At 30.7% G+C, this 15,278-nt stretch overlaps 1 protein-coding gene across 4 annotated transcripts in view; it reads right to left on the bottom strand.

Annotated features, from left to right (window-relative positions):
- Window positions 1–1,848: 1,848 nt before the first annotated feature.
- LOC126742023 (regulator of G-protein signaling 11) overlaps window positions 1,849–15,278 on the bottom strand; it is a 67,657-nt gene continuing 54,227 nt past the window's right edge. For 2 of the 4 annotated variants that reach the window (XM_050448545.1, XM_050448546.1), the window contains exons 12-16: window positions 13,333–13,380; window positions 12,766–12,940; window positions 10,521–10,947; window positions 10,212–10,470; window positions 1,849–8,711 (exon numbers count right to left, since the gene is read on the bottom strand). In XM_050448545.1, the coding sequence (XP_050304502.1) occupies window positions 8,651–8,711; window positions 10,212–10,470; window positions 10,521–10,947; window positions 12,766–12,940; window positions 13,333–13,380 (970 nt within the window). In that variant the 3' untranslated portion in view covers window positions 1,849–8,650. The remainder of the gene's footprint in view (window positions 8,712–10,211; window positions 10,471–10,520; window positions 10,948–12,765; window positions 12,941–13,332; window positions 13,381–15,278) is intronic. The other 2 variants (XR_007662463.1, XM_050448547.1) reach the window with 2 other exon arrangements.

Genomic DNA, 15,278 nt, shown 5'->3' with positions numbered 1-15,278 from the left:
ACGTCAATTTAGGGTTAAGTTTATTAACTCTCTGAATTCTTCAAAATATTTGTAGTTAGGACAATTTAAACAACAGAAAAAATATAAAATCCTAAGCTCAAATATCACAAGTGACAAACAAATAATACCAAATCAATTAATAGCAACTCTAGAGCCTAAAACAACAAAAATAGATGACAAGGTACATATACAGGGTGTTGGGTTCATTATTTGCTAAATTGAATTGGCTGAAAGAAGAAGACATTTTTTAACTTTTCTTTCAGCCAATTAAATTTGCCAAATGATGCACCAAACACCCTGTAATTTTTAAAACTATTAATTTTCAGTTCATGTCACCAGAATCATCAGATTTTCCCAAAATAAAAGCCTGTTTGGTGCTATATAATTTTTTAATTTACTGATTAAATTGTTTTTTCTAATTAAATTAATGCCCTTAGGAGCATTTCTTTGTTTTGGCGTGGTTAGCTCATATTTGCAAAACTCAGCCAAAAATATATTGTCCAACCGCTTAAGTTCATCAGAAAATTTTTCTTTATAATATAAAAATTTACAAGCTCTTTCTAAATTTATTTGAATTGTATTTTTTTAAATAAACGCGTTCATTAAGTTTCTGTAGCTTCTGCTTTGAAGTATAATCAGTAAAAGTAGCAAAATTATTTGCAGTAATTTCCAAGACATAAACTTTTCTTGAATTGGCAGTTTGAACTGAGCCTCTAAAATCGGTAAAATCATAAACTTTTTCTAAAATCTATTTAAGACAATTCGTTTTAGGAATCCTTGCAGTTAGGCCAAAATGAATAGTACTATTTCGGCTATTTAAAATACACATATGACTTTCTCGTTTAGTAGGCTGAAATATTATCGCCATTTACGTGCAAAACCGTCTTAACCTTAAAAACCATTTTTTGCAGTTAGGACAACTTGCCTTAGCAGGGCAGAATTATAGAGTCAAAAAATTACTCAATTACTGAAATAATTACTCACAATTACGAGATTCATAGTTTCTTCTTGGAGTATTCGGATATTGCAGCGAATACAGCGTAAATATTTGATCAGATTAACAAATATCAGGTTATCGAAAGCCAAATTTCGTTAGTTGGAAAACCAGTAGAGTGTTGGTCGTGCCTGGCACGAGCATATATTTCAGGAACACAGACAGAAACTCGCATTTTCGGTTCAGTAGCAGGTTCGAGATAATTATATAAATGAATGTAATGAAAAGTGACAGAAAACTTTGAATTTATTACAGAATTTTCTCATTCCTCTTAATTGGAATATAGTGTAAAAATCACTGCGGGCCACAAACATGTTTGGCTCGCCTTAGGCGCATGCTTATAAGCACGTTATATTGTACGTTTAATCGAGTTATTATTATATTCAGATTTATTTGTAGTTTTTAAACCTTACAGATTGCGCGATGGTATTGTAATAAGAACGTGTCCAAATCGAATTAATTATTGAATGAAAATCATCAAAATAATTAGCGATAAATGCGATTTTCACGCCGTTTGATCACGGTTAAGGACTAAGTCTTTTAAAGATTATTGAAGCATGCTGGCCATGTTGAAGGATCTTTTTGTTTATTTAATGATTCGTTGGGCAAATCGATATCTACGTATCAGATTCGCTATGAATGCTATTGATCTAATATTTTATTTTATTTCCAAGGTGGTTTGAGGAAGAAAAGACAAAACTGAACATTTTATCACATTTTTATTTTACTTTACAATCTACACATTAGATAATAATAACATTATTAACAATTCTAGTAAATAAAATTTAGAACATTTATCTTTAACATTTTAATTAATGATAATTATAATAATAATGACTAAGGTTTATAAAACTATGTACATCCCTAATAATCATACATTTAAAAGTATAATAGTTACATTTCTTTTTCGTTTACATCAAGTACTGTAGGTATTTTTAAAATTTATTTTTATCGACTTATTACAAAGTTTGTTAGTAGCTTATAACGTGGCTTTTTATCAAGAATTCTCACTTAAAAGACGATTTTATGCCACAACCTTTAAGTAATTATATATTATTAAAATTTAGAGCTAATCCCAAAGTTTCTTAAGTAGGCATACATTTACTCAAAAAATAGCTCAAAAATGAGAATGACACTATTGCAAATGAACTATAATAGATACAATATTTTAGGTAATTAAGTGTATACAGCACTATTATTCTTTCTTTAAGGTGGATAAATCGTCAAAGTTGACGTGTTTTTTTTCTGCTGATGGAAGTTGAAATAGAATATTTTTTGTATACATACCATATACTTCATTAATTCTATTATTTTAAACTTTTTTATTAAAAAAAACCCGAGTGTACCATTTGAAAAAGAACTAAATTATTCTTCTGGTTTTGCTAGGATAATCAGCAGAAAAAATGCATCAACATTTATTTAACCATCTCGTATTAAAAATAAAATATATATAGATACCTTGTATAGCATTTAAGACATTCAGTCGAGATCTATTTTCATTATTATTTCTTTTTAATTTCTCACGTCCCTCTTCAAAAATTCTCTTATCAAAAACGCCATATGATTTACTCGAATTCTTCTGCTCCTCTTACAAAACACCCTCAAAAAAAACATTTTATTTTCCAAAACACCCAAAAAGTTCAGCCTATATATCTACTGCAACACGATCTGAACTAGGAGTATTCCAGTTACTTACCTATTAAGCCCTATAGCCGTCACATAGGCCCTTTAGGACTATATTTACACTTATTAACATTTTGTTTGAACTACTCTTACTTATGAGGCCGTAAGTTTTATAAAGAGAATTTTAAAATTCAGTAATTTTAAAAGACCCTATATTTACATTAAATTATGTTTTTCAAAGCGACAACAATTTCGTTCTACGATGGTTTTTAAAGTAATTTTTAACAACAAATTCATACTGTAGGCCTAAAGTTAAGTTAGTATGGCCTGGCACGTACATCGAGAGAGGGTATTATAAGTTTAAACATACAATTAAAGGGTATTTGATTGGAAACTGTTTTTTTTAATTAAATTAAATTGAAATTATTATTAAGGCAAACATTGCTATTATTCTTTTGTTTAGTGTCTATTGAACTCTTTAATTTTAAAAGTTGAACTTCCTTGCAAGTACTTTATCATATTGAAAATCTTTCAATTGCATTAATTGTTTTATTGTTATTATTAGTATTATTATTATTATTCTACCTTTTGATAAATAAATAAAAATGCTATTATGGAATGCTTACGTTTTCAAAAATACTCCAAGCGATAATAATAATTTTTTATTTACTTATCAACTTAACGTCTAGACTTTAATATGTGCTTTTTAATTCTATATTTAGCAGTATAGAATCAAAATTTTTGAAATTTCCAACCATTTTTCAAAAATATTGACAATACTCACACGAAACCATTTATCTGGTTATAAAAATCTAAGTATAGAGTCGAAACATCAAAAGCTTCTTTGAATAGATAGATAAATATATGTTTTTTAACATGCTATTATATTCTTAATTCTAATTTATCTTTTAATTAAAATGTTTCTTAGATATTTATTAAGGTGACTTGAAAAAATACGCTCTTATTGGTTTTTAAAATTTGAATATTTTTGTATTAAATTTTCTTAAATTATAACAATTAAACACCTATATAAAGGGTGGCTCACATCAGAAATACCCGAATAAAACCATTAAATTATTAAAAAAAGGATGACGACTTTCAGATGATTTTTTGACCAGAAAAAGTACAATTTTCTAAAAACTGAACCTTTAGTTGTAGTACATTGCCAACGCTGACAGGCCATGAAGACAGCATATTATTATATTAAATATTTTTGGGCTATGTAGCCGATATTCAATCCACTGGCTTGTAGACCAATCCATACCTGACCTTATTGCTTTTAAGAATCAAACAAGTTTATTATGCTGTCTATACATCTATGTGAAAAGCAAGATCATTTAGCAGCAAAAGCAGCGCAGAGCAGTCTTATTGTATCATAAAAATAGATTTATAAACTTGACGCTTAGTCAATAGCAAATCACTTTTTGTTTAAGAGCAAATAAATACATTAGAAAGTTGCATTCATAAACGTAACGTCGTGGTGGCCTCTGACCTCATTAAGAAAAAAATAGGTTCAAGATGCTTTCTACAAGGTCTGCTAAAACACGACTACCGTAGGTATATTGTTCTTCCCTATTGATTTATAACATTGAGGTCTAACGGCCAATCAACGTCATAAATGAATATCTTAGAACTAACTATTTGCGTTAACTCCTTAATTTATTTAATAATCATTTACTGCCAACTTCAATATACTGCCTTGCTGAAAAGCACGGTCATTGAAGACGTATCGTTTTTCCTATCGCGCATTATCAATTTATAAACTTTTTCCGCCGTTATTGCTATGCTTTATTTACTATTTATCTATTTGTTTAATACAATGGATCTCTCTTTTTAAATAAACTAGATTTGCTGAATGATCCATATAATAATACCCAACGTCATAAGCAGAACTCGTTATTTACTTTACAAGTCTGATTTGTAAACGTGACGGCACCGTCGTTGACTTTAAAAAACATGAAAATTATGACTGTGCGCATGATGAAAAAGGCATAAAGACAGCGTATTGCACCGCATTGTCAAATATTATTCAAACCCGAATGATGTGGATCAGTTTTAAAAATATACACAAATATACGGCAACACCGGTCATATTTTTTCAAATTAATGGCGTGATTAATTTGCTTGTAAACAGCATATCATGCTGTTTACAAGCCTAAAAAGTCAGCCATGCCGTTTTTGCTGCCGCTGCTTGCTGTTAATGTAGATTTATAAACTTTTACTGTTGTGATGACGTCAACAATGACTTTTCGTTTACTGTTTACGAACCAATTTTAAATTCAATTGACCTGATGTTGTATGCTTTATTTACTATTTATCTATTTGTTTAATACAATCGATCTTTCTTTTTGAATAAACTAGATTTGCTGAATGATCAATATAGTAATACCCAACGTCATCATAAGCAAAACTCGTTATTTACTTTACAAGTCTGATTTGTAAACGTGACGGCACCGTCGTTGACTTTAAAAAACGTGAAAATTATGACTGTGCGCATGATGAAAAAGGCATAAAGACAGCATATTGCACCGCGTTGTCAAATGTTATTCAAACCCGAAAGATGTGTATTTTTTTTAATTGATCCACATGGGACCGTGCTTGCACCTGGGAGCAAGCAATCTCGTGATAATTCTTCGTAAGTATGAAGATAATAAAACACACATAGCAAGAGAATACTTTTTTATGTATAACATGAACCACCCTCTATCTAAGTCTTTAGCCTGCACCACCAATAATTTTTCTTGGATCATATAAAACAGAACCGGCACAAATGGGTCTATTTTCAAATCCAAGAGTTTAAAAAAATAAACATATATATTGGCACATATTTTTAAATTCTTTGTACTGCCCTGTTCAATGCGTCTCTATGTCTATTTTAAAAAACTGTTTTGTTAATTTATTATTATAGAAACTGCATGCGATTTGAATGAGTATGACAATCAAATGGCCAAAAGGGAAACTACCGATTTGTAAAAAAGTTGCAAAGGCCAACAATTTTTGTCTTAGATAACGAATTTTTGACTATTTTTACCCTAAGTGCTAAACAACTATTTACTCTACGACACATAAATGTTATAACAGTTTAAATATTTTTTTTGCGACACATTTTTTTTTTGGGCGGATCCGCGGGGTTCTGCACCGTTTTTCAACAACCCTTGCGGAATCCCTTTTTTATGAATTTTCTGTGTCATTTAAGCTACATAGTGAATATATAGTTATATAATATAGTTTAGAATGTAACACATAAATATAAATATGAGGTATATAATATTGTGTGTCAAAACTTACGCAATAGAAAGTTTCTTTTTTTTCGGAAAACTTTGCACCGTGTATATCTTGGGCTCAATAAAGATATACATGATGGTTAAAAGGTTTCTTGTAAAAAATATTTGCAAGGAAATGTCAATTTTTATCAGATGGAAATTTCAGTTTGATTGCAGTTGATAGTGACTAGTGACCACATAAATCGCAAAAATTTTACATTTTGCACGTTTTACCTTAAATGGCATCATCAGACCAAATAAACTGGGTTTTCAATACACGTTAAACACTGTGAAAGAGTTCAAAAATAATAGCTATGCCTCTTAATGCCAATACTATTAAAATATTCCCCAACACATCATTAACATTAATTATAAATCATCCAAAGTAAAAATGATTCTGCAAAAGTGATTCACTGAATCAATCACTACTTTTCTCAAATATTCACTCTTTTGCAGAATTCTTACAGGTAAAATAATTAATTTCGTAAAATAGATTCGTATCATTACCCATTCGTATCATTCACCTTGAGTATTAAGGTATCTTTTAATGTCTATATTATTGAAATGATTCCTCACTAAAATCCTTTATCAACATCAATGATGAATCATCCAAAGTAAAAATGATTCTGCAAAAGTGATTAACTGAATCAATTACTAATTTTCTCAAATACTCACTCATTTTCAGGGTTCCCACAGATACAATAATTAATTTTGATTGATTCCTTAAAGGCACAAAACTGATTATTCACGTGGAGTATTGAGAAAAATTAAACCACGCGTTACTTCCCTTCATTATCGAAAATTCTATAGGATGAATCAATAAAAGCGAATCATATGAAATAACTTTCATTCAGTGACGAACGGCGAAGTATTTACTAATTTGATTCACCGTCATTATAATAGAAACTGAATTCATTTACGTTAAATATTGAGGAAAATTAAATTAGGATTTACTCTTTTGCATTATCAAAAATTCAATTAATCACTCATTTCCTTAAATTCACTTAATAACTCAGACTAATTGATTTACGTATATTTTATTTTTATTAATGGTTAAAATCATTTTGGATGATGAAGTGAATTAAACCTTGTACTATTCACTTTTTATACAGAGGAATATTATCTTTAAGTGAATTACTTAATTATTCAGCAGTGATTCCTGCGATAACAGTGATATATTTATTCATTCAATTTCCTTAATATACACAATTTGATTGACTGTTATTATTAAGGAAACTTAATACTTTGCTTTGGTTAATTCACCTAAATCCAATCCTCTTCAATGGTTAAAAGCACTTTGAATGATTCATGCAAGTATTCAACTTGAAGGGCGAGATATTTTCCATTTTTGATAATAATTCACTTAAAATTATGTGTAAAATGTATAAATGCTTGTGAAAATGATAATTTATACTAAGTGCTAAGGAATATTGAATTCATTTAATAAGAGTGAATATTAATTGAATAATTTATGATCATAATCACTTGGATGATTCATTAAAGCCGCGAAAATATTCATTCACGTTGAATATTAAAAAAAATATTGAAGGTTCATTTGAAAGCATTATTATTAACCATGTAATCGACTAATTTAAATCAGGCTTTCGTAATAGACTTTGCCATTTGGCGATAGTTAAAACTGTTTTTTTTTAAATTTAATAAATAATTTTGAAATAAAAAAAATAAACAATTTTTCTTCAAATCAAAGGGTTCTCAAGCCATTTTTTAAAACTTAACAATATTAAATATATAAATAAAAGAAAAAATTAACTTTAAATGCAATAAAGGGCATGCCAATCAAATAACCCCTTATATTTACCAATAAGAAAGTTTATAAAATATATTGTTTTTTTTTCTATTAAAAAATATTTAAAAAATGTATCCTTGACCAATATATAAATATATGATGAATCACTAAAATATATCTGTTAAATCCCGAAAACAATATATTATATAAACATCACATAAAAACACCAATAGTCTCTTTATAAGACGTTCGTATAGTCTGCATTTGATAAAACGATATAAAACAATAAAAGCAAACAAAAACCCCTTTTTCATATTAATTATAAGAAATGTATATGATCTTTTGTATATTAAGTATGTGCGTTCCAAAAAGTGCGCGCATTAATAATATAAATTAAATTTTTTTAAAAATTACATTTTGTCAAATGCAGCCTTTTCTTTATCAACCCTGTAATAAGTTCCACCCTCCATAAAAATCTCTGTTATTCATTATTGTCAGATCTAAGAGGTTAAAGGCCATTTTAAATTATTCCAGAGAATCACAGCATAAACTCACTAATCTATAGCAAGAATATTCCAGATAAATATTCTGGAACGTTCTGTGTAAACATCTGGATTGTTACATGTAAGCACCAGGAATGTTTGAGCTGAAAAATTCTCAGCATTATCGTAGAACGTCGTATTGTATTTATTAGTGAATTTGCTGGCAAATATTGACACCAAAGTTGCTTCTCTGAATTAAAATAATTCAATGCCTAATTAACTCTTGAGACCTTTCATTAAACTGTTTACTTTTCATCTGCAATATTAGGCTAGGAGGAAAAAGACACTGTATATACCAAGTAAAATTAGCCTATCTATACTTAATATTTACGTAGCACACGAATCTATAATATTTTCTTATATACTTTTGCAGTTCTACATTCTACAAGAATTACCTCTACCTCCCAGCCTGTAGAACTCTTACGGTTTTCAGCTAGAAGCGATTTAATGACGTGTTTTACACAAATAATTCTTTTGACGGTTAAAGGTATCCTAAGGTTGCGTATTTCTTAACGAATGGGGTATTTACTCTGCAGCTTTCTCTAGAAAAAAAAACAGACTGCATATCAATTAATATAGACAAAAGGTTAAATAAAATGAGATATTTTGATGACTCACTATTCCTGATTAAAGGAAAAGTTACACAGGATAATTCATAAATAAGCATCAAAAGATCAAATTCAAAGTGAGTATCCCATTATATTTTGTTAACTCATCATTGACCACAACATTAATATATACATTTTTCTATGGTTTGATATTGGATAATTATGGGTGGCTCACAATCTTAAGGATTTAAGTAAAGATTCATTTTTTTAAATCAAGGATGAGTTGGAAGGATTCACAATCTCATAAAGAAAAATTCGTCAGTGATTTGCTTTCAAGATCTATGGAAAAATCGAATTTTCAAATAAGCATTATAGGATAACTAACAAATTAGTCAAAGGTTCAAACTATCTTGTCAATTTGTAATCCACTACATCATAAGCAGATGATTTTTTCAATGGTTTAGTCTTGGATAGGTTTGGGTGGCTCACAACCACACTTCAACAAATTCGTCAATGATCTCCTACAAGGATTTAAGCAAAAGATCAAATTTGCAAATCAAGGATAAGGTAGCATGACTTACAATTCGACGAATAATGATTTTTCAGTAATCGGCTCCGAAGATCTAGGAACTGATTGATATTTCAAATAAGCATTATAGGACAAATTAGTCAAAGGATATAGCTATACGGTGAACGTCTGATGATATCTTGTCAATTCGTAATCCACTAGATTAGAAACATAAGACTTTTCGCAAAAGATTTCCTTCAAGGTTTTGAGCAAAAGATCAGATTTTCGAAGCAGAGATCAATTGGCATGACTCACAAATCCCATAAACTACAATTCGTCAGTGATTTGCTCTCAAGATCTAGGAAAAGGATCGATTTTTTAAATATGCATCATGGTATAACTCACAATTTAGTCAAACGATCAAACTACATGGTCAGCACCAGATGAACCAGGCAATTCCATTGCATTAAAACATATGCTTTTTTATAATGGTTTAATTTAGCATAGGTTGGAGTGGCTCCCAATCACACTTCGACAAATTCGTTAACGATCTGCATCTTCACCATATATATAATTATTATCTTGTAGTATAACTAAATAATAAAGATTCACTCAGTGATGAACGCGAACAGTACAGCGATTATATGAAACCGGTGACATAAGATACTACCTTATGTGGCACTTCTCCCAAATATACCCTGGTTCGGATAAAATTAAATGGAACCTTAATTTATGAAATTGATAATTGACATGATTTATTTAAGGTTTGAACCTCGTACTTCCTAGCCATATCAATCTTCACCACATAGGAGGGATTCCTATTATTCATAATTTGAGTACGCATTTGCCAGTACAATTCAAGCAGCAAAAAATCATACATTAAAAAAAAGATATTTAATGATTGAGAAATTGAAAAACTGAAAACCTAAACAAGAAACAACAAGATTTTCCGATACCATAGAACAGCATCATACAATCAAACTTACTCATCCTCCCATGGGCAGACATCAGTGTTCCTACCCTCATCTTCTTCGCCTTCTTTTACTTTACTGGCCTGCTCTCCTTCAGCTGCTGCTGCTCCAGCATTTTCTCCTTCGGTCAAGGTAATTTCCGAAGGAGGAAGTTCACTAGCAGGCGACTCGCTATCCGGCTCGGCCAACGGCGCTTTATGTTCTATGCTGATCGTTACTGTGGGCACCGGCTCGGAATGACTTGGCCCTGCCACTGGCTCAAACTTAGCTGTATCTAATAATAAACATTCAGGAATATAAACGAGGAAATATATAAATCCTTACCTGTAGAACTATTATCTTTTTCCTCATCCGCAACCTCTTCCAAAGATATCTCGGGTGGATCAAAGGGACCATCACCTTCACTAATCACATCATCCGTAGCTGAGCTTACGCTAATAATGGGCGTCCCACTATGCATCGAACCCGTTTTGGACATACTGTGACTCTTTTGTAGAACCTTTCCTGTCCCGTCGTTCGATTTATTGTCTTTGTCACTAGGAATCACGAATATTGCGGACACTCCCGTTGAGCTCGAGCTGCTGTTGTCCTCGAAGGAGGACACTTTACGTCGGGCGCCCTCTATGCCCGAGGTGCTGTGTGTAATTGGCACCGAGACAGACGCTCTCCGTGGGGTTTCGTAAGTGTCTAGTGTGTGCAGTTTTTTGCCACAGTCGAGGGTGTGTTGTTGAGTAAGTAAGCTGCGTTGGACCTGGAAAGAAGATGGAGGTTGAGTACCATAGGAAAAAGAAACTATTGTACCATAAGAACGTGGAAGAAGTGGATGTGTTAGTTGGTGCATCATTGTATTTTTTTTAACTTCCTTGATAAATTAGAAATAGTTCTTAATGGTTCTTTTAGTTTCAACTGTCTGGAAGAAATCACTAAATATTTCCAATGTTTAGACGATTAATGTTCGGTAAAAATTGCAAGGCTTTTCTTGGTTTTAACCCACTTCATTAGGATGATTTTTTCTTTCAACTACCTGGTAAGTGTTTCTCATTTCATATGAAGCAGTTGAAACCTCAATTTAGTACAGTTGAAGAAGATAATACATTGACAGCGACTTCAAATATCGCTTAATAAACATATTTTTAACAAAGCTAAAAAATTAAAAATAAATATTTTTCCTATTATTAACTACTGTAACATTGTTTATGTTCCTTGAGAGATAAAGTTACCCTGTATCGTTTGCAGAAGCTTCAAAATCAGAGCTGTAGATTCGTTTTTAACTTAAGAAAATATGACAGAGTTTCAGAAAAAATGTGTACACTTAGATGGTTGCGTGTAGAGAATCTTTATCATCATCAGTTTTTGTGCATCGATTGCTTGGTACATCCTACCCTGCTTACCTTCGTGAAAAATTCAGTTTTCGAAGAGATGTGCACAACGCCAATCTAAGATGTATAAGTAAATTATCGGTTCCTCATTTTCATTCCGCCTTATTTCACAGATGTTTTCTTTTTAATGCTGTTTCGGTGTATAATGACCTTCCGAATTCATTGAAGTGCATGTCCATTGCTGGTTTTAAAGTAAAATCAAGGTCGCATTTTCTCACGTTACAGATGATCTCCTTATAATTTAAAGGGAAAAAGTGTAATTTTTTTTTCTTCTTTTTTAGTTTTATATCATTGCGTATTTTCCAACTCAAAATAGATTTCATGGATTTCACGGGTTTTCTTCTTTCTATAACAGCTATCTATGTAATTTGGTATATATTTTTGTTCATGTAATTAGAGGTTAAGTTGATTAGCCCTAGGCTAGACTTCGCCTTTGTACATTTTGGTATAATAAAGACATTATTTGTCCTACAAAGGTAAATACAAATTCTCCTACATTCCTACAAAGTACAAAATACAAAAAATTCTATTTTCTATTTTGAGCAACGTTCGAAAAAGACGGGATTAAAGATAGAAAAACGGTCATAAAAAATAGATTTTTTTATTAAAGATGAAGTAGGTCGAGGAAGGCGTAAAATCATCTGATTCCTATTTGGATACCGGGTATTACTAACCATGAACCACTCTGTCCCTATAGATTATACTGAATACTGATCCTGACAGCGTAAAACAAATTAAATAAATTAAAGTTTTTTATTTCAATGGAGTTGATTTGATTTTGAAAAAGAAGCGTTGATTTTTTTCTTAACTGCCTTGAAGAAATTACTGTTTTTTATTTGAGGCAGTTAAATGTTTAATTTTTTGCCGAAAGTTGAAGAAAACAATTACGTTAAAAATATTTAATTGATGTAGTTAAAGAAATCACAAATAGAATAAAGAAAATTAATCTTAAGAACTAAGAAACGTTGCAATATCTAGATTTTTTCTTCAACTGCTTGCAACAAATTGATTTTGATTTTGCAAAAGTTCAATAAAGGCTGTCTAGTCAGTTGAAGAGAAAATAAACTCTAACTGCCTAAAAACAAATAACTCAAGAATGCATATTATTTTTTTGACTACTACTAATTTTGAGAATTGGACACGGATAAGATTTTAAAAAGGAGCAAGATTCTCAATTGAATAAATCCTACCTTTTCGCTGGTTTCCGCAACCCGTTCGCTAATATCAGATGAGGAACTTTCAGAGTCCATATGGGTGGAATTTTTTCGATTTCTCGTAGGAGTCCTTGGGGGTGACGGGGGTGTCTCCCAGGGACACACTTCTTCAGATGTAGAGGCTGCAGGGATAATGCTCGGCTTCTTAACCCTATCAAATCATTTCACTTATTATTGTTTAATAAGGCAGAACAGTTAATAATTCATATACTAACAGACGTACAGTATTCAATTTTAAATCAAAGTGTGTTAAAGCGGGCACTAGTGCTATTAGTAAATAGGATTTATAAAAGCATTCTTAGATTAGGAGAGATTGTTGTTAATTAAACAAATAGATTAAAAGAGTCTTTTTGTAAAAAATTGACGTCTCATGAGACTTCTTATGAAAAAATATTAAGGAACTTTGAGATTTTCTAGAGTGTTATCAAATTACCATGCTACAACCTTCAATCAATTAAAAGATTTTTAACTCATTAAGTCTTATTAAACACCAAAATATACAATACATAAACATTCCATGTCAAATTGCGCTTGCAAACTTACGGACTGTAGGTGGCCACCGGGCTGGTTTTGTTCAGGTCTAGGTCTCCCCTGCAATGAAGCATCTCTAGCTACATCTATACACATCTAAAACGAGGTTTTATGGGACATTGAAAAATCTTTTTTACATGTCAGTGCGGCGCAAAAAGGTCAATTTTAAGGTTCTGCGCTACGGGCGTATTTGCTGCTCAGCAGTTTTACTTTTCACTCTTTCCTAGTGGTTAATAAGAACGATAGATACATTTTCTAGAAAAACTATTTTTTTTTACAACAATAAGACCCTCTTTAAATCCTGAAAAGTTAAACGTTATTTGAATAATTTATTAATTCACGGAAAATGTGTATAAGTTAAGAAACTTTAAATGGAAAATTGAGAAACTGTTGTATTAAGTTTTATGTAAAGTTTCAAATAGTAGTTTCCTATATGGAATTTATAAGAAAATTAAATTTAAGTATTGGATAACCGAGAGCTAATAAAAATTGGTTTTATTTAATTGACGAAGATTTATGAATGCCTGTTAATGGAGGCCGACGATTGTTATATAATGGACAAAAAGCTGATCCAGTGAAAGTTCAAAAGTCTATCAATTCTCTGTTCTTCTCATTTTTTCATAAATAAAAGAAAGAAAAGGTAAATGAAGAGAAGCAGGTTACTTAAGGCATTTAAAAGATTAACTAAATTTCTTTCAGAGTTAAAAAAAACTGCTTTAACTTCTGCAAAAAGAATTTTTTTCTACCAGGAAGAACGTCAATTTTTTCTTTTGTTGGAAGCAGTTGATATTGTAACTAAGAAATTTAATTTTGAAGCTTCTTATTGCAATAAATAAAAGCGTACAAATAATTTTTTGTCAGTTGAGCTCCTTGAGAAAAAAAAATTAATTTTTCATTTATTTGGGGCAGTAAAAATTAAATTTTTTTTAGAAAGTTGAAGAACGAAACTACTTTAACCGTCTAAAGCCTAATTTCTATGTTGACTCCTAACTGCTTAGGGATTGTCGATTTTAATTCCAGAGATTCATTTTCCTCAAATTAGTAGGAAATTACACAAAAATCATTAGGAAAATATTATGGTTAAAAAGGAAAATAAACAAGAAGTTCAGTTAAAAAGTTTATTCTAAGAGAAAAAGAAGAAACGATGTAAAATATTAATTTTTTTCTTTAACTGGATGACGAACTGTGAATTAAGTTAAAATGTGTACTGTTTGGGCGGAATATCAGTTTTAGATCCATAAATTGAAATTCCTCACATATAAAAATGACTAAATTAGTTTTAGGCAGTTGAAGTGGAAAAACAGGAAGACGTTCAATAAATTTTCTTTCAGAATTTAAAAATTCAGCCAATTTCAGATTCCACGTCAAATTGACAATTCCATATGAATTTCAGATTCCATATAGAGAGCTGAAGAAGAATATTCTATAATAAAAATATGAAATTCTGAATAGAATATATCTGTTCTAGGCAGTTGAAACTTGTACGTACTTTAGAATAAAATAAATGCTTTAGAAGTAAAAAAGTAGTAAGACGTTCAACAAAGTTTATTCCAGGCAGTTGAGAATGATAAGTACTTCAAATGCGTGAAAAACAAACAATTTAAAAATTTATATTTTTGTTTTTCAACTGCCTGAAGAAATGCCAATTTTAGGTCAGTTTAGTTCTACTTAGAGAGCTGAAGAAGAATAGGTATAAAATTTATAATTGTTCTTGGCAACTGCGTGGCAATAATCAATTTGAGTTGAATATTTTCTTTATTCTAGGCAGTTCAAACTTATACCTGCTTTGTAACATCAATTTCAGATTCTTAAATTCAAGTCCTCCCATAGAAACATGACTAAACAAATTTGAGGAAGTCGAAGTGGAGAAGCAGTCAAACATCAATTTCTTCAACGAAATCGAGGAAGACAACTACGTCAATCGCGTGAAGAAAAAAAACTAAATTTATATTTTTGTT

The sequence above is a fragment of the Anthonomus grandis genome, chromosome 11 (genome assembly GCF_022605725.1).
Source record: "Anthonomus grandis grandis chromosome 11, icAntGran1.3, whole genome shotgun sequence".
Classification (NCBI taxonomy): Eukaryota; Metazoa; Arthropoda; class Insecta; order Coleoptera; family Curculionidae; genus Anthonomus; species Anthonomus grandis.
This window is presented reverse-complemented; position numbering and strand designations above follow the sequence as displayed.